This window comes from Acartia tonsa, chromosome 4, assembly GCF_053477335.1.
Source record: "Acartia tonsa isolate MP-2025a chromosome 4, ASM5347733v1, whole genome shotgun sequence".
Taxonomy (NCBI): Eukaryota; Metazoa; Arthropoda; class Copepoda; order Calanoida; family Acartiidae; genus Acartia; species Acartia tonsa.
In genome coordinates, this window is record NC_137263.1 from 15,451,310 (window position 1) to 15,472,286 (window position 20,977).

At 33.5% G+C, this 20,977-nt stretch overlaps 1 protein-coding gene across 8 annotated transcripts; it reads right to left on the bottom strand.

Moving 5' to 3' along the window:
- Nucleotides 1-2,398: 2,398 nt before the first annotated feature.
- Nucleotides 2,399-20,307, bottom strand: ATP8A (ATPase phospholipid transporting 8A1). 8 transcript variants are annotated; one of them, XM_080156614.1, is made up of 19 exons: nucleotides 20,222-20,307; nucleotides 15,843-15,918; nucleotides 15,562-15,650; nucleotides 14,148-15,294; nucleotides 13,452-13,766; nucleotides 12,853-13,143; nucleotides 10,927-11,027; nucleotides 9,535-9,627; nucleotides 9,227-9,419; nucleotides 8,674-8,865; nucleotides 7,996-8,162; nucleotides 7,464-7,643; nucleotides 7,124-7,234; nucleotides 6,501-6,594; nucleotides 5,744-6,027; nucleotides 5,311-5,391; nucleotides 4,869-4,904; nucleotides 4,071-4,120; nucleotides 2,414-3,479 (listed from the first exon to the last, which is right to left on the bottom strand). In XM_080156614.1, the coding sequence occupies exons 1-18, from the start codon at nucleotides 20,272-20,274 to the stop codon at nucleotides 4,102-4,104; spliced, it is 3,522 nt and encodes a 1,173-aa protein (XP_080012740.1). In that variant the 5' UTR covers nucleotides 20,275-20,307; the 3' UTR covers nucleotides 2,414-3,479; nucleotides 4,071-4,101. The 8 variants fall into 8 exon arrangements, with proteins under 8 accessions (XP_080012741.1, XP_080012745.1, XP_080012743.1 ...); XM_080156618.1 differs by lacking the exon at nucleotides 20,222-20,307 and adding an exon at nucleotides 18,741-18,886; XM_080156616.1 differs by having other exon boundaries at nucleotides 2,900-3,479; nucleotides 5,317-5,391.
- Nucleotides 20,308-20,977: the final 670 nt, after the last annotated feature.

The window sequence follows — 20,977 nt, forward strand, 5'->3', positions numbered from 1 at the left end:
AGGACTTCATAGAGGAACAGGGTGGCCGTATTCTCTGGACGGCATAGTCAAATAGAGACGCGCCTGGTGATAAATATTTATCATACAACCAATTCTTTGAATGCACAAACTTTGTCTGGATGTCTTAACTGAGCATGGTGTTGAGTTGCGCCTGTTTATTGCCAAAGTATTCCCACTACTCTAACTATTAATGTCGCACTCCTGACATAGCTGTCGTAGCATTCATTTTTGATTTCTTTAGTCATGACGAGATTAATACGAGATTCAAACCTATCACCTTCACGACAACGAATGGATGTGCTACGTGATACGCCACAGTCGCGGGTTATGAATGCAAATAAAGGAATTATCACAAAAGAATATTTATTATTTCTGAAAGTGTAATATACATAATAATAATCATACATTATTCATTTATATTAATAAAATATTTTAGAATTATTAACAACAAAGAAATAGCAAAGCTTTAAATAGTCCCTTATTTGTAAGTAAATTTCAGGTTTTCTACATTAACAAAAAAAAACGTGCCTGAACTGGAAATTAGGCCAAAAACCATCAAAACCTATACGTGGATCTTAAGGGATCAAAAAATTGATAATACAATAATGAAAACCCCCAATTATGTTCAACAAGATTACCCTTAATGTAGTTTAAAATTATAGGAGTTATACAGGGTACAATTGAGGATACAATAATGCAACCTCCAACAAGATTACCTTTAATGTAGTTTATTATTTAAGTTATACAAGTTACATTTCAACCTTTAACATAATGGATAAAACAATAATCAATATACAGAACAAAGTATTTTTGTATTTAAGTGCATAATAATTATAGAATAGATAGGACAATAGAAGATTATGGAACAAACTCCCCCCCCCCCCAACCAATTTTACAAACACAATTTCTCTCTTAAAACTATTGGGAACTTTTCCAAACTCTCTTATTAATAATTTTACACGATTTTTAGGCAAAAAGTATCTTACAAAGATTGAGGGTGGGATATAATTATCAACCCACCCCCCTCTATTATTTAAGTATCATGTGCGCATTTTAATATATTAATCAGGGCTCGGCAGCCAAGCGTAAGCGGCGAGGATGCCTTAAATTTAATCAAGTTTTGGTGCTTTGAAATTTTTGAATAAAATTTAGACTTCCATCTGATTTTTTAAATTGTAAAAGGTTACTTTCCCTGAGGCTGCCGACCCCTGATGTGAACCAAACACACTTTTTATCAATAAAATTTCACCGGAATTATTCAGTTTCATACGAAAAAAATGAAATTACAACATACAAGTAAAAAAATAAGTTTTTATTTTGACAGTTCTAACTTATCTCATTTTAACGTGAATAATAATTACGAACAAAATCACTGCTTTCTAATGAAAGTTATAGTCTACCTACACATATTATAATTCATTTATTGACAAAATTTGAGTAACACGAATTTAAGATTGCTAAGCTAATTTTAGTTTAAACATAAAAGCTTTTTAACTTTGGATATTAGTATTGTGCAGAAATTTGAACAATTAACCCATATTTTAGAAAAGCAGAATTAGGATCAAGTATCTACAAAAAATATTTGAAAACACATGGTAGAGTGTTTTACAAAAAAAAACATATTATTAAAGCTCGTAGATTGTATGAAAAATGAGTTTTAACTCAAAGGTATCTAAAAATACCCATTTCCAAGCCAAATTGCATTGCAATTCATAAAATTATTTCTTTGATCATTTTCTATTTTTTATTTTGGGTAAAACATTAGCAGAATTATTAAAGATGAAAAAAGTCACAGATATTTCGTAATTCTAGTATCGAGAACACAATACAGAAAGCTAAAAATTAATATAGGTATGGCTCCCACAAGTTTCATTTATGTACCTTCTTATCAAAGTATTTGACAGTAATTAATGAAAAATATAAAAAATTAAATACCAATAAAAATGGTGACTTTTCAACTGTCAAGAAATAAGGGGGGGGGGGGGAGTTTTGACACATTTGCGTAAACCTGGCACCTAGGCTTTTTGGACTGAGAGGATAGGTTATTAATGATAAAATCATTATTATATGATGAATTTCACGAAGTTTTAAGACTTTTTGGATAGGCCTCCAGGTTCTGGAGCTCCAGGCCTCCAGGTGGTCTCTGTACAGGTAAAAATGAAAAAAAAAAATTTTTTTTTAAAGTTACAGGTCAACTTATAAAACCAAATATGCATTTTTGATTTTTACCTGTACAGAGACCCCCTGGAGGTCTGGAGCTCCGGAACCTGGAGGCCTATCCAAAAAATCTTAAAACTTCGTGAAATTCATCATATAAGAATGATTTTATCATTAATAACCTATCCTCTCAGTCCAAAGATAAAGCATGAGTGCCAGGTTTACGCAAATGTGTCAAAACTCCCCCCCCCCCTTATTTATTTTTTGGCCATTAAAATACCTGTTTCTTGAAAGTTAAAATAAACATTATATTTCTGTGAAGTTTCCTTTTACTATTTATCTAAGGAAAAGGAGGGTGGGAATGTTGTGTCTATTGACATGACATACCAGCAATTTTATGAAAGATACCAAAAATTGGGTTAATTATTGACTCATCCAAAAAGATTTTTACCCAATTATCTCTAAAACTAAGGGAATAGTACTCAAAATCAAGTTGCTGGAATATCATGTTAATAGACACAACATTCCCACCCTCCTTTTCCTTAGATAAATAGAGGAATAAGAAACTTGTAGATTATACAAATAAACTTTTAACATTACTTGATCTTAATGCTTATTAACAACAGTGCTAAGATATCAAAAAGATAGTGTTTATACAATATTAAGAATTTTTTAAAATTATGGCCCTTTTTTATTGTATATAACATAGCGAAGAATTATTAAGGTTCTTTGATTTATTTACTCTTACTCTTTAACATATTACCGTTTCAGTTGCTTAATTTATTGTATCGTCTTGTACAAAAGTACGCATTTATGCGAACAAGTCAAAAGCAAAATAGTTTTCTTTAGTTGCTATGTCCTTGTCCATTACATGCGCAGAATTTGTTTACCTGACCCAGCCAGCTTCGCCATATTGTCCAACCTTATGTCAGGGCACGGCAGCTGTGCATAATTCTTAACTTTAAACCCGCTTGTGTGCAAAAAAAATGGATTGATTGTGTGTGAACAGGTTTAAACATCCAGCTGAATTTTAATGTTATATGACAATTTCAATGAAGCTTACACGGGTCTGACGCGCGGCTGCCGAGCCCTGTCATATGCTGGATCTATCCTGTCTCTATTGTGGGATAATTAGATTTTTGTAAAGTATTGTGCTTTCAATCTCGAGGTGTAGGTTAGAATGCAATTTTGAATCAGAAATTTCTGTGTTTCTATTTTGAGGAGCACATTATATATATTTCTGGTCCCAGCATATAAATCAATCAATGAAGCCTCGGTATCTATCTATTTCTTCATCTTAGAGGTTATGTACTGACACCATGCTAAATATTTTATAAAAACTTGTTATTTTTATTTTTAAAACTAATTAAAGCTGAGTTAAACCTGGTGTATAAAAAAAAAGAAAAAAAGATGCAAAAAGTGAAAAATTTGTTGAAACAAAAAAGTTATAAAATCAAAAAATGAAACTGAAAAGAGAATTAAGTAAAGTATTATAATAAAAATGAATTAGCAAGGAAATAAGATCTAATGCAATTCACGGCAAAATATTCCTGGTTACAATTATCTCCAAAAATATCTGAACTTTGAAGGGTGCTAACGGCCAAACGGTGGAACGTATAAATTTTGCTCGCACAAAATTTTAACAGACGAAAGAAGGCCTATAAATGATCTGGAATAGTCATTATTCAACAATGCACAGTGCATCTCGCAGTGCATATAAATGCACAAAAAGATTTATTTTCGTGTTTTTCTTAAGTGAAGCTTAACACTGTGTGCGGGCATGACATGTACATTCAGCCGTTTAGCAGCTAAAAGCCTTTTAAGTTTTTTTTGAGATTTTTTGCAGATATTCGTTACCAGGAACATTTCACCGGGAACTGAACTAGAACCAGGAAATGAAAATAAAAACAAACCTTGTAACACACCAGGCTTTACTTAGCTAGATCAACAATGTAACTCTTCACTGCAAATATCATAATTTACAATTTATACTTTTTGTTATACTTGTGGATGTGCCCTTAGGGCAGAAATGAAGGGGACATTGGAGTGTTTATTATCCTCAAAAATTCATAATAACGTTTTCTTATTCGTTGCCTTGACAAATTTGGTGACTATTATTAATTTTTTGATAGGTTAGTCTATTAAGTGTAGTGTCCAAACGTTTCAACCACTAACTGTTATCTACAGTGTTTCATTTGGAAGGAACATTAATTCATCGGCCATTTTCTTATCCCTTTAGATACCTGTCTTAAGGGTTTCTTCTTAATAAGGTTGTTAGGATACTTATCCCTTACATTTAGTTTTGTTTTAAAAAAGAACTAATTTTCTTAAAACCATCTCTTGACTAATGTCAAAATTCCTTAAAATTGTACAACGATTGGCCCTGTGGTTTAAGAGATCTTAGCTAACAAACATAAATGCAAACAAAAATCCTGTTACTTTAGAATATAGAATTAAATTTACAATGTTTTTCAACAGATTCTTAATAAAATTAAATTATTCCAAGACAAATGGATGTTTTTTAGATTTCATTACCAATTAAGGCTAACAAAACTGGTATCAATTTTATGATTTTTATTTTAATATTGATAGAAAATTGTCTGTACTATAATGCTACAAATGATTTTTCAGTATGGCTGAGAGAAGGTTCTAATCCAGCGGGTATTAATTGGTTTCTAAGCCATATTTAAAAAATAATTTGTTTAATTTACCTTGTTACTGGTGTTATTCTCTGTTGACTTCTCGATCTGAAAAGTTAAAAAAAGTATTTAATTATTTTTTATTTCTTGTTTTACATCAATGGATTTATAATTACTTGGATCTTACACCAGATTATTATGTATTCTAATAAAGTGAAACTTGTAGCTGGCAAAAGTTACGAACCCCCTCCCATCAACCCATATACCCCATCCCATCCCATCCTACTGAATGAACGAACTGACAAATAAATGATATTAGCAACCTTAATTAAAGACAATTTTCCCCTGTCATAATATTCACACATATTCTATAATAATATCTATTGCCGTTTTTTTAGCTCTTGCTATCTGCCCTTACCTGTACCGTACCTAGTACCTAACTTCTAACCCTGCCCCACCCTTACCTGTACCTAGTTGCAACATCCTTACCTGTACCTAGTTGCCCCACCCTTACCTGTACCTAGTATCATAGCTTCTAATATAATCTGTTTGTGACACTGCCCCTCCTTCTTCTTGAGAAAATGCATAACCACGTCTAAAACAAAAAAAAATTATATTACAGTTGATCTAAATTGTAGTAGTTATTTATCGCATTGTAATAAAAACAGCTTTCCGCGGATAAAAATGAAAAAGATTTAAGCCAGTTTTGTTAGCCCCGAGGTGCCGAATGTCTGGGCTAACCAGATTAGTATTAATTTCGGTTTCGAACCATACAGCAAAAAATTATATTACAGCTGATTTAAGGTTATCCCAACATTTAGGTTCCAATAGTTGGTGTAAAGATTAGATGTAACATTAGATAAACACCAATTTATTCTGTTGTTGGGTTGGTCTGCTATGGTTTATATAATTTTCTAGAAGGCCCAGATGTTAGTAAACTAATTTACCTTGCGTTCAGTTCCAGATCTTCTTGTTCTTGTTGCCTTTTCTTTGTCTTGCTGAAGGTGTTTCTCATGTTCCTGAGCAGGCTGCTGTTCTCTGTCGGATACCTGCACCCGTCCACGTAGTTGGCCACCTCCTTCTTTGTGATTTCCGCAATCCTGATCTTGTCCGTCTCTGTGGTGTGCACCGTGGTCATGAAAGCTCTGTAGCACACGTCAAAGAGAAGTGTAATAACAGGAACTAAGAAGATACACAGCCAAAACACAGGACTCAGAACAAGCAAGTTAATCTAAAATTATTTAATCTTGTAATAATTTTCACGCTTGAATTTGAAGGTAAATAAATAAGAGCTGCCAGAGAGGGATGAGACATTAAGATAGTATATTATACAAGTACCCAAAGTTTTATAAGATGATCTCTCATTCGCTGCCTTAAAAGCTTTGGGTATTTTCATAAAATCTTAATTGATTGGTCCAAACAAGCAGTATCCTAAACATGTCTACTATTAATTTTGATCTCCAGAATGGGTAATTTTGTTTATCATCATTAGAATGTACATTAATGTTCAGAAGTTTGCCCTAAAATTATATATCATGTGTATTCTGTGAAAATATTGAGGGGTAAACAATAAACATTTAATTTTAGTCAAAATCGATGAAGCAATTACAAAATAACTTTTATTTAACACTTCTACAAATAATTTAAATGGTATATCAAATTGTCGATTGTCTTATCCCTTAAGATCCCTGATAATAAACTTACCATTCCTGCCATATTAGCAGCCAAAGGAACTGAAGGCCAGAAGTTACTGTACACAATTAGGAAGAAAAACCACAGGATTATGCTGCCCCAAATACTAAAGACATAAAAGTTTAGACACAAAAAATTAGAGTTTCTTCATTAGATACTAGCGACTAAGCCACTAGAGGCATTTAGGGGCCTTACAGGTTGGAGGAAAAATCGACCGTCCTTTTTCAATTTTAGTTTTAAAATAAAAAAACTAACCGGGGGGGGGGGGGGGTATATCTGGTATCTTGGGATTACCATTGCGCAAATTAGTAAAAAATAATATCTGGACCTATAAGGCGAGTTCAAATTATGACTTTACAGTTTACACACTGTTGTATAAAAACTCTCTAAATAACCCGAATCAATATCTTCGATTAAAAGCATAGCAGGTGTCAAAGATAAATTTCAATTTCTTTAGAGTATCGTTTTTTAAAACAAGAAAAAACATTTGATCATGGAAAGAAAACGAAATAGGGGTTTCGTCGTATTTTCACAGTAGCTTTTGTAGGTTAGGTTAGGTTAGGTAAATGTTAATGATTGCCCCGCAGGGGCTAGAAATTGGAGAAAAACAACAATGAAGATAAGAGATTGTTTACCTTCCATGGCTAAACCATGTCCACGCATCCATCTCAATGCCAGCTTTAAGACAGGTTGTAATAACAACAAGAGTATATACAGTATTACCGAGCACTAGGTATCCATCAGATCTAAATTAATAATTAAAATGAATAATTAAAAAAAAAACTAGCTTATGGTTAAAACTGAGTATCTGAAGATACAAATAGTGAGAAAATTAACCTCTGGATTAAAAAAACACCCAATCTTATTAATTTAGGCAGAAAGTCTAATGTTCAAAGAAAAACCTGGCCATTATTTTGTTTTTACATCATTTAAGAGGACTCTCGTGAAGACAAGGACAGTTGATATAATACATACCTGCCAGATTCCCAGACAACAGAATTCTTCATGGCGGCCAGAGGCAACCAGAATAACAGGATGGAATGGTACAGAGAGATACCTATCCATTTCCAGAATTGTTTATGGTTGAACATCTGGGAGGATTGAGAGGCTTTGTACAAGGACGGATACATCTCTCGTGATTCAGCTGAACAGGATCTGAAATATTTATCACAAGCATTAAACCCTACTTTGTATCCAATTTAATGTAAAAAATATCAGTTCCTTCTAATATCTTATTTCTAGGATAACAACAGGATAAAAGAGTGAGTAAAGAAACAAGATTAGTATTCATGAAAACTGATACCTTTTTGATCTAAAAGAAGAGGTTATGAACATACGAATGACAAAATGCGAACGTCCGTAGTGTACTAAATTAAAGGACAAACTTTTTTTGAACCATCGTTTTCGATATCCCATTGAGAGAAAAAAAATTAATTGATGGAAGAAGTGAAACTAGATCCCTTTTCTTTAAAAAGGCATAAAAATACAAAAATGACACCCAAATTACCTGTCAAATAATCCCAGAGCAACAGGAGGAGCAGAAGTAAAGAAAATATTATACATTCCAATGGTCCACCGTTCATACAGAACTTGCCCACTCCAATAATTGTAAATAGCAAACCACAGCTCAATTATATACAGAGTAATATTCTTGTAAAATGAATACAGGATCACCTAAAAAATATTTTTGTTAAAGAGGTTTATTTATCGCATCGTGTTATGGGCAGCTTTCCGCAGTTATTAAAAGGAAAAATGATAAGATTAATATTCGTGGAATATTGTCTGCAACTATGCTATACGTGATTTTTCAGTATTGCTGAGAACCAGCTCTAACCTAGCGGATATTAATCGGTTTCGAAGCCATACTGGAATAGAATTGCATTTTAAAAATAAAGGGAAAATTATTTAAAAATATTATTATATACTAACTATGAATGTATAATACATGTTATGTTTAATTAAGTAATTATGCCATTTCATAATATAAAGTAGAAGGTAAGTTGTATCTGTGTGTTTGTGTTCCGAAAAATCTCGTAAACGCTTGGATCGATTATTCCATATTTTTTAGAGAAGATTCCCAAGGAAGGTGTAAGGCTATGGTCGCCGGAGACATTGGTTTTCTATAAATCTAACAAAGCCTTAACAGCTATCCTAGTAAGTTATGGTATAAAAGCAGCCCATATACCTTGCTGATTCTGGAGTAATTCCATGCTCCATGAACAAATAGCAGCCTCTCTAAGTATCTAAACTGTCCAATGGCAAAGTCAGCGCTATTGGCCGCTTGGAGACCCTCATTACCAGAAATGCCAACACCAACATCTGCCTTTTGGATCATGGCCACGTCGTTAGCCCCGTCTCCAATCGCCAGGGATATTGCCTTAATTGCAAAAAAAATATTTAGGATAAGATAATATGTCAAAATAAAAATGGATAGAGACAGCAAATGTATGTATATATTTTTTACAACAAATTCATATTCTCCCCATTTATTTAGATAAATTGAATATAAAAGGGGAGGTGGGGTAGTTTTTAGTTTGATTATTTATTATTTTAGGTCAATTTAGGAACTTCGACATAGGAATATTAAATTACTCTCACCCAATTGTTTTCATTTCTTTTAAAAAATAAGAGGGTTATCAGAACTCGAAAGGTGAAGCACGAGAAAACCATAAGAATTAGAACTCGAATTCTGAAAGACACCAAATGTTTTTTTTTGTAAATTATCCTATGTATTCTACCTTAGTTTGTTCTCTGACCAATTTGACCATTTCAGCTTTCTGACTCGGGCTGACTCTACAGCACACAACAGCTTTACAGCTGATGCATACATCAATGAAGTCCTTCCTAAGGTCGGGGAGCAGGGTGTAGTCCAGTGACTTGCCATCAAGCACCAGGGTAACATTGTTGGCTCTCCCGACCATATTACTAGATCTAGATAGTATTTTATTTTCCATATTTGTTCTACAAGAATCATTGTACGAACAGCAAAGAGCATTTAATTTTTTTTTTCATTCTTTTTTGTTGTAAATTATAAATTAAAGAAAACCTGAAATTTTCCAGGTGTTCTTGAATTTCATCCCGTGCTTCATCAAAGCTTTGTGAATTTATAATGATCATTTCTGTGTTATCTCTGTGCAACCTTAAAAAACAATTTCAAATCAAATATTGTTAATCCTTAGCTGACGGCTCTTATAGTGTCAGAGGGTTAAGCTGTCGTTAACTAAGTGACAATGACTCATCATAAACCTATTGCATGGTATTAGATCGAGTAATACTTATCATTCAAACAACCATTTAAATATGGTAACAAGTTAGGCGTATTTAAGGCCATGGTTCAACCAATTCATTAAGAAAACATATCAAATTAAAAATACTTACTTATAAAACAATTAAAATATTTAATTTTCAATTTAGAAAATATATTAGGTACTATAGATATTAGGAGTTAGGTACCTAGGTATTTAAAATTTTTCCTGTATTTAAAAAATAGCTAGGTTACAATAAGTACGTATTTATTCAAATTAGCTTTTAAAATTGTCTTATCAATCCAATAGTAATATTCAGCAATACTTTTTTTAGTGGCGAAGCTACTCTATAATTCCAAATAACAATCTGTGCGTACTCGTAGGACACGAAGTGAGGGAAACGTGAAGTTCTTGGCTCCTATTTAAGTCAACATTCCTATAATCATGGAGCATGATTAAATTAACTGTAAAACACTCATGCGGTCGGACTGATTTTTAGCAAGTTTTTGGCTAAGAGAGGGGGCGCGCGGAAGTGCCACTTTTTGAAACCAACTAGAAGTCAAAGGAACTCAGCTAAATAAAGAGTTGCAGCTCTGAGATTTGGCAGGACAGGTGCTTTAAAGAGGTACAATATGGAACTGATAAGAAACGGCGGCGGAACCACCGCTCCCGCCGAAAACTGCCATTTCCCGCCAATTTTTTTTTGCCTTTTCTCGCTAAATTGGACAATTTTCAATCATCTGAGATAAACTTTTTTTCATAAATATTTCCCTTATATTTTCTCTTGACACCTTACATTTTTTTGGTGGTAGAGTTGGAATATTTCAAACATGTCAATATTAAAAAAAAGTGCCAAGTACAAAGATAAGAGGATTTTTTATTAAGAAAAAAGTTTATCTCACATGATTGAAAATTGTCTAATTTGGTAACAAAAGGCAAGAAAAATTTTGGCGGGAAACGGCGGTTTTCGGCGGGAGTAGCGGTTTCGCCGCCGTTTCTTTACAGTTCCATATTGTACCTCTTTAAAGCAACTGCCATGCCAAATATCAGAGCTGTTACTCTTCATTTAGTTGTGTTCGTAAACTTTTGACTTTTATTTTTGGTTTCATAAAGTGTTACTTCCGCCCCCTCCCTTTCATATTTTTCACATTGCGCATGCTTACCAATCTTTCTCGAAAAGCTTTGTATCCTACCTGCAAGATTTAGCAATATTAATAGCTGTTTCTTGTTTATCTCCAGTCAACATCCAGACATGGATATTTGCCTCCAGTAACTTCTCTATTGTCTCAGGAACCTGAACATATCAAACGTCTGGAGGAAAATGTGATTTTCTTGGCTGTCATTTAAGACAGAAGAATGTTTTTTTTTAATGTTAAGATTTTCAAAAACAATGATCTTACAGCATACAACTTATTTCGTTATAATAGACATGAATAGGGTAATACATTTTACCACGTAATATAAAAAAGTTGTTTTATTAAAAATAAACATTGCTTATTGCCCTGTCCTGTTTAAACTAGTGATTTTTTATGATACGTACATATAATCTAAGTTATATAAAAATTGTTGCATTGAAAATAAGCATAGCTTCTTAGCATAGTAGTTTAAACTAGAATGAGTTTTTTTTATGATCCGTAGATATAAGCCTAGTTATATAATAATTCTTTTATCAAAAAAAAGAAGTGCTTGATATCATAGTTGAAACTAGTTTTTCTATTTTATATGATCCGTGAATCACAACAAGGAATATATCACACCTTAAAATTAACACCAGAACAAATAATTGCATAATGTAAATATGCAGGGAGCGAGGGGACATTAGGCTGTTTTACATTAGTCCCCAAAGTCTTATAATAACGTTTTCTCTTTTGTTAGCCTATCAACCTTAGGAACTTTCATAGAATTTTGATTGGTTGGTTCATTTAGTTGAGTGTCCAAACGTTTAAACCACTAATTGTAATCTACAGAAGGGGTAATTTTGCGTATCATCATTGGTGATGTGAAGCAATTTTTTAGTCATTGTCTTATCCTTTAGAACCCTGGTATTTTAACATTTGTACCCAAACAAGGATGACAACATCCATAAAAGCGGAGCACTGAAATGGTAGGACAAACGGACACTAACACTTGTTTAGTGTCAGAACTGAATAATCAGAATATGAATGTATAAATGTCGAAGCAAAATTGTGAGTAAAATTGTTGAAAAACTGCTTGATACAGAATAATGTTTATGGACATACTTACATTTTTAGGACTTGATTTTAGAGTTGCTTCGCTTATAATATTGTACTTTGTTGTCCCAGGAATCAGTATACCAAAAATCAGATCAATCGGATAATTAGATCATATAAAAATTTGTTGTTAAAAAAGTAAAAAAATCAACATGTTTAAAATGGACGTACGGACATTCGGGTAATGATTATAGAGTTGCTACGCTTTCTAAATCGTACCTAACTACTACAGGAATCACCATGCAAAGTTTGAAATCAATTCTAACATGCCTAAATTTGCGAAAAAAGCTATCCGTTACGGACGGACGGACTGACCCTAATTAAAGGAAAGCTTCGCTTAAAAAAAAACAATGACGTAAATGTAAAATGTAAATATGCCACGTTGATAAGATTTATCAAGTACTTATCATAAAACTAGTGGTTTCGCCCCTAGCCTCTAAGGGCTTTGCCCCAAGAGGTAATTAAAAAAACAAACTAACTAACTTCCACAAAACAAAAATAATGGGGGGGATTTTTTTGTTTTTTGGGAGGTTGGGGGTGTCCCAACCCCAAGAAAATAGCTTAAAACCACCACAGGACCAAATTGTATATACCCTGAAGAGTAGAATCCGATCGGTTCGGTGGTTACCGAGATCTTAAGGGACGGACGGACGGACGGACGGACGGACGGACAGACATCAAGCTACATTGTATTATATATATAAATGCCGTTAAAATAAGCAATTTCAACATTGATAAATTCCCTATCTAAAGTACCAGCGGCTGCGCTCCTAAAATCTAGGGACTCTTTCCTCCAAAGGGATAAAAAGTAATTAAAGGAAGGCTGTACATACATTAACAAGGTAGCGGTAAAAGGGCCCAAGTAAAAATACAAAATAAACGCAATACCTTATCCTGTAGTCTATCTTCAATAGCTGTAGCTCCAATAAGAGTTAAATTTCTTTCAATTTGATCCGCCGCCTGCTCAATCAATTTATCCCTGTCCACCATGGACGTGGAGGCTGTTTGCATGAGAGCACTCCAGGTGTCATACTTCTCCCTGGGTATATCCGAGACACCCAGACACAGGGTGCGCAGACCTTCTTTGGCAAATCGTTCCAGGTGTTGGACTGTTACGTCATAATATTTGCGCTGAGGGATGCTGGTTCCAAGCCGATCAAGAATAACATTATCAGCACCCTAGTTTTATAAAATAAAATAAATCAGAGAGGTATTTAATGACAAAATATCAATAAGATACCTAGGTAACTTTTTATTAACCACTATATTTTTCCTTACTTATTTTTGCCATGAGGGGGTGGGGGGAGTTATGAAAAATCAACACTTATGGATATTTACTTCATATTTTCAAAAATTAAAAATTAAAGGTAAAAAAATTCTTCATTACTTTTTCTTTAATAACAAAAAAAAATCAATATAAAGTATTCAAATTTCAAGATTTCCTTCAAATTCTTCTTTCTTTTACTAAAAAATACATACTTTAATACCTTTGAATATATCTTTAGTTTGTTACTTGGTGTCCGAACAATAACAGACATCCTCTTACGCGTTGATGTGAACTCTATGACATGCAACACTTCAAACACGAGCTCACTGCCGTCTGGAGTCTTGATGGTCACACTCTCAGGTTTCCTGGCCACAAACTCGTATCCATACTTGGCCGCGGCCTCCACCAGCGCCTTCTCGTCCGGGCTGGCGGCATTGTAGTGGATAGAACCATCCTCAGAGTTTTCCGGTATGACTGTGTGACATACGGACAGGAGAATAAGGAAATCTTCCACCGAGTTTACCGCTTCCCCTTGCTGCAATAAAAAATAATTGCAATTCTTTTTATAAAAAAAAGACGATATAGGGTTAGGTATAACTTTTAGCAATTGTGCACAAAAATTTCCTGATTAAACAAAAAATTAAAACTCAGGGGCCAGGATTCGAACATTCAATTCTAAGTTAAAACTTCACCTCCAACCACTTCCTTCTTTCCCCCCTTCTTATCCACTTCCCTATAATTACAACTTTTACGCTAATATTTCGCCGCAAAAATATCCAAAATTTCCGCAATTTTAATTGGAATCAATTTGCTGAATCACGGCCCCCATAGCAATTGTGCACAAAAATATCCTGAATCTCAACGAAACTACACGATAGCAAAAATATAGCTAATACAAAAATTGAATGTTAAGTACCTTTTTGTTAAGGTTCTTGATAATATTTGGTTTATTGAGATCATCTATTTCATCCAAAGAATAAATTATACCAGCCACACTACATTTTCTATATTCCATCACATTCATGGTCAGGGTTCCTGTTTTGTCAGAGAAGACATACTTAATCTGGCCCAGCTCCTCGTTCAGGTTGGAGGTCCTTGCGAGAGCGTAGGAGTCAATACCCAGCTCCTTGTCAATATGGTGCATCTTCTCGTCGTTATTTATATACATGGCCTGAAATACTTTGACTAGCTCGAGAGTGACTTGAAGAGAAATAGGTATAAGATTGTTGTACAGTATAAAGAAAGTTATAAACTGCCAGCCGAAACCTGTAGCGGCTGACTTGGAGTTGAGTCCTAGATATTCCATGTGGTCTTCACCGTTGCTTTGAAGGATAACATTAGCAATTGCAGATATAAGGGCGAGGACAACAAGAATAACGAACAAAAATATTATTTGCATGTTTGTTTCTTTGTCGAGGGTGGATCGTTTTAAGGGAGCTTTGGTAGAATTCATTAAAAGCTTTGACTCGTGGCCGGTATACACACAGAACCCGTAAATCCACTGAGTATTTCTGAGCCGCGAACCTCGCAGCAGCAGCTGGTTAGGTCCAATGGGCTGCAGCTCGGAATCTTCCGCGACCAGGTTGGCGCGAAATTCGTACAGTTTTCTGTTGGGTGCCTCGGCCACCACATGGCCTCGCAGCTTGGAAAGCTCAGATGCTGAAACGCGATTGCGCGTCAACGGGTGGGACGAGCGTATTTTAAGATTTGTCTCCCCGTCAAGATTTGATGTTTCTATGTAACAAATACCATTCGGCTCAGACGAGCTCATTAATATCAAGTCTGCAGGAAAAAATTTGTCATTTTTAACCTTTAATATATTGCCAACTTGGACATCTTTCCACATTTTCCGTATTATCTGCCCCTCGGGCGTTAACACATCAACCTCTGTCTGGTTGACTTTGCGGTCAGCACTGTGACGCTTGAAGTCCTCAACCAGCTCTTTAATAGCTGTGAGTATAAGGATAAGGATGAAAGGGACAATGGTAACATATCTTCCTGTTGGTGACACACCGGGGATTTGTTGCAATAAACCAATGGAAAGGAAAAATATGTTGGCATACCTGAAATAAATGAAAATTAAATGTCATGAATACATTATAACGGCAGTTGCATTCCCATTATATAAGTCAGTTTTCGGGTAATTATATAGCTAAAAAATTTCGTCACTAATATCACTGGATTATTAATTGAAATTCCTAATTGTGTCTGAGAGCCCACCAAGACTAATAAATCTATTATAACATGACTCGTTTTTCATCAAATTATTTCTTTTGGTATAACTAATAAATTGAAATATATGACAACAACTATCTTTAAAAAAAAATTACCGTCGAAATTGTTCAAACAAGAATTTTGGGATAAAGGTGAAAAAATTGTATTTTGCTGTGCTGATCTCATTGTCAGGAAAACCAGGATCCTAAACATTTCAGAAAATTATTTTCAAAAAATATCAAAATTAAAAACTTTTTAGAGTTTGTAGGTATAGGTATATATTTTTAAAAATAAAATGGTACTTTTAGAAATCTTTAAAAAAAAATTATTTTTAATTTAAATAATTATAAACAGTCAAGAATCTTTACTGCAATAACAACCATGTCTTTCAACTCACCGCGGCCTGATTGAAATTAATGTGTCTTGAATTGGCTCCATTTACATCTCCATCCTCTTCTTGATTTTGAGTATTCCTATATGATAACAATTTCCTAATTCTATCCATTTTAATACCAGATCTCTTTCACCTCATTTTATACCTACGATATTAATAACATAATATGATAATTTAAATTAATTTGTTGAAGAGAGAATGACTCATGTCATAATCGAATCAAAGGACAAGGGATGATAAAATAAATCTTAGAGTCAGGATTGTATAATTTCTAGCAAAGTTGGATTTCTTTCCCCAATAATTTTTTTTTTAATAGTTAAATATATCCTTAACTAGAATAATATTGAATGGATATTAAGGCGGGTTGATTTCAACTTTTTTGGAATTTCACATTTTTTCACATTGGCAAGGGTTACTGGGCCTATATAAAACCCTGTGAATCTTGAAACAGGTTTTTTAATCTAAAACCAACGGGCGCACGGAGGGTATAAAAAGTGCCCACCCCTTTATAAAACCAAAAATTAAAATTCCTTCAAACACAGGCATTTTGTATATCAAAATGACCGCATTGAAATGCTGATTATGAATCTGAAAACCGTTTTGAAAAATATTGCTCCTAGTTCGAAGAAGAGCTCATTAAGTACCTAAAAGGGCTGATTTAGTCAAAATTGTTCATTTTGGTAGGTTATTTCAAAAATCATTTCAGACTGAATCAATATTTTTCAAAACGGTTTTCAGATCTGTAATCAGCATTTCAATGCGGTCATTTTGATATGCAACATGCCTGTGTTTGAAGGAATTTAAATTTTTGGTTTTATAAGGGGGCGGGCACATTTTATAACCCCCCGCGCGCCCGTTGTTTTTGGATTAAAAAACCTTTTTCAAATTTCACAGGGTTTTTCATTGGCCCAGTAACCCTTGCCAATGTGAAAAAATGTGAAATTCCAGAAAAGTTGGAAATCAACCCGCCTTAATGAATATAGTTATGGAAATTATACACTCCTATCATTTTTTTTCCATTCTACACACATGATAATATGACACTTAAATTGACAAAGAAACTAATATTTTTGATGGCCTGAATTATGTTATTATGCCACAATCTTAAAAAAAAGGTTCTCAAAACTTATTGTTTGCAAATTACATAAAATGGAGCTCTGAATTTTACTTAACACGTGTATTATAATCAAATGTTTAAAACGAATCAAAATTATGCTAAATCATTAGGAAGTGAGCCCCTCTTCACACACTTTTATAAAATAATTAATTTATTAGAAAGCGGGTAAAGCTTTACATGTCCCATTATGTAAAATAATTTTAAAATGTCATATTTTGCAGAGATGTAAAAAAACCAGGTTTTTTTTTTTTAAAAAGAACAAACCAGTTTGGTTTTTTTGGTTTAAACCAGTTTTTTTTTTTTTTTTGATAAAAACCAGTTTTTTTTTAATAATATCCAAATTATAGGCCTGCCCCCCCCCCCTCTTTTTTCACCCCCGAAAGGGGGGTGCCCAAATCTGCCTAAAAGGACCCGAAAAAGAGCAGCCCAAAACCGCCCGCCCGATTTGACAACCCTGGCTGATACGGTAATTTAGGTTTTTGACAAAGTTTGTATAAATATTTTTAAAAAACTATTTAAACCATCCCACCTTGTTTTTTTTGTTTTTTTTAAGCTTGTTTTTTTTTGGTTTAAACCACTTGATTTAAACCACGTGGTTTTTTTATGCCATCTCTGATATTTTGTTAGATTGTTAGTTTTAAGAAAGAACAAGAAACAACGTGTCCCGTTTAAATATTATCTAAATCTAAATAATACGAAATCAATTTGTTAGTGCAATTTTAATTAACTAGCGGCTGCGTCCCTATTATTTGGGGCTCTGTATTTGAAAGGGTAGAGAGGAGGGCATAAAAATAGCCTAAATCTATCCCAAAATCTAAGAATAAAATGGTCTAAAAGTGTCAAAGAGCCTTTGTAAGACTTCCCTAAAAGAGAACTCAATTGGTTCAGTAGTTGTCAATATCTTAAGCCACAGGCAAAAAACTTACTACCTTATATAATAGGATAATAATAGGTTTAAACAAATTAAATTGGCAATGAAAACTAAGTATTTAATAATAAAAAATAATTCTCTAGCTAAGTCTTAATATTAGAACGTGTTACTAGTTAGCTACAGTATCGTGTACTATTTCAAAGTCTCCAAGTTTTTTTTTGGAAGGGGGGCGGGGGGGGTAATCTAAACTTTTGTGGGGAGAGTAACATTCATTTACCACTCCCCTCTTTGGACGTCCTATAATTTTTTACTACATTTAAGAATATACCTAGAGCGAACCTACTCTAAAACTAAATTTTCTATTTGTCCATCTGTCGTGCAAAGGGGGAAATGTAATTTTCTCGGCTGCGATTTAAGATGGACAGCCAATTTCTTTGGTGAGGGTACAACTTGCCAGAACATCCAAAATACAACTTACTTAAGTAATCTGTTAGTCATGCGCTACAAATAATATTCATAAATCGATACGTAAAGATTTCCTTTTATTCTTTTTCCTTCGAATTTTTTTTATATGAACACTGAATATTGGCTCTATAACTCACTTGTTGGTACTTCGCTTTCTATGGATATTGTCATACTTGCTTGGACAATTTACAGTTTATTATTCTTACTCATACATATACCAATATGACTAACCAAATGTAACTGTACAAACATCCTGTTATTTTAGAAAAGAAAACATACAAAATTTGTCTATTTGAATTAAAATATTTAAGAAAAATGTTTATTTATAGTTAAATAAAGATTACTATATATCTAAAAATTTTAAAAAGGGGTGCCCCAAATTTGGGTTAAGTTTATAATGTGTTAGTAAATTTATTTATTATAAAATATACATTATCTACCAACCTACCTAGCCCCAAACAAAGAGTAGTTCATTCTATTCAAAAATATTAATGACATTCCATCTATTTGGAGTAAAATTTTAAAGAATTGTCAAAATATTCATTATTTTATATTTTTGTAATGATCACGACTAGGGTATGAAAGTGTACACTCAGAGTAAACAAACCTCAGAAATATACATATAAATTCTCACGACATTTTCTCCCTAAATAATCTATCTGATGTATAGCTAACAAAAAATGGGGAAAATTTTGTCTATTAGGTTTCGTACATCTACCACAAACCTTATAACTATGGTTACTAAATTTAAAAGGAAAGAGAAAAAGGCCTCAAATTAAAAGATAAGGAAAATGGAATTACGTTAAAAATAGAACGCCCAGCAAAACTTTCCAAAAATATTATATATAATGATAATTTTAATCATATGCTAAAACAGCTAAATCTGGAAAATCTTAAATTGAGAACCTATTGAAAGAATCATCTATATTCATTATTAGTCCTATATTTTCTGCCTTTCATATAGTAAAAACTCGAGGACAATGGACAATTTGGACATACACTCTCTATCGTATCGTAATTATTACATATAGGTAAAACATTGTTTTAAAGCGCAGCTTCATTATACCAATTATAGTCTATTCGAAGGGACCCGAGACAATAAACCTTTGTAAATAATACACGAAATCAACAATAACATTATAGTTTAGTAGCCTTTTATTCACTAATAAGTTATTTTGAATATAAAAATCATATTATAAAAGTTTTTGCTTCAAGGATTTTTGCCGTCTTTGTAATATAAGCTTATATAAAAGTAGGATTTCTGTGTGTATATAAAATTTCGCTAAATGCTTGACCGATATGGTTCTACATTATAGTAAGCTGCTTGTAGGTCCAAGAAAAAAAAAATACTTATGAGAAGGGTACATCCCAAAAGTAATCGACCCTGCAAAAAAATTAGAGCTCGCAACCGCCTGTTATCCTCCGGAAAATCAACCGTCTACAATTTTGGAAATCAGCTGAAAGTCTAAATCTGACCTAAGTATAGCATCCAAGTACGGGTTTAAATTTGAGGTTTAGTCGCGGCTGCCGAGCCCTGAAAAAATACCCCCCCCCCCCTAACATTTTAAAAGTCTTTATAAATCTAAAATTTGAATAATACTGCCCAATTTATAAAATTACTACGGATACTAATTACCAATCTACTTAAATACTCTACTACTCAAGCACTGAAATGAATATAGAATGTACGTGGATAATATAACATGGGAAAATTGTCGTCAATTTAGGATGCTACAATGGTCCTCATTTATTGGTCAGTTAATTAATGCATGAGTAGGAGAGGAGGGGATGAGGTAATGGAGATGGATGGGAGGTTATTGTTATTTAAGCCAGCTACTAGTAACACTTTATTAGAGAACATGAAAATTTGGTGTAACATCCAAGAATTAATATATCCCCTTTCCTATATGTTTATTGTTTAAGACTTACCCTTGCATGTATCTGTAACCGAATCTTTTTTCCTTCTTTGTTTTTGTCGTCATAATTCATTCAGATCTATCTCTGAAACATTATTGCTCAATAATGGGGACAGGTAGAATTTGTCATTCCAAGCATTAGGCTTTGTGATTATAAAATTATAGAATCATCGGAGATTTAAAGGTTTGATTCAACTTTGACAAAAAGTGTCGAGATTAATGTTTGATTTGCGGAAGACCTCTGTCCGCTCCAAGTATAAAGCCTCATTGTCCCCTTTAAAGTCATATAATTTATTTTGTAATGCATATAAAAATATACATATGTCTTTATCAAGATCAATAAAAATCAACAGTTAAAGGGTTCTTCAAGTGCTTTCCCTTAAAGTACCTATCGAGCACAAAACCCCCATCACCCGTTTAATTTAAAAAAATTGAAAAAAGTGGCATAGGGGCAATGTTTTTTTATGCCTCACCCCATATACAAGTACTCAATATGACCTAACCTATCCTTAAAAAACACGATAAACTACCCCTCCTTATGTACAATTAATTTTTCAGGGGGGTTTCTATTCCCCCCCCCTTACCCTTCCTATTTTCGGATCAAGGAAAGAAAACGAAGTAGCAGGTCGTCACAGTGGCTTTTCCTATTTCAAGGCCCTCTAGGGGGCTCTAACCTTGCAGGACAATCACTATCATTTACTTACCCTAACCTAAAATAACCCATCAAAGCCAATGTGAAAATATGACGAAACCCGCTACTTCTATTTCT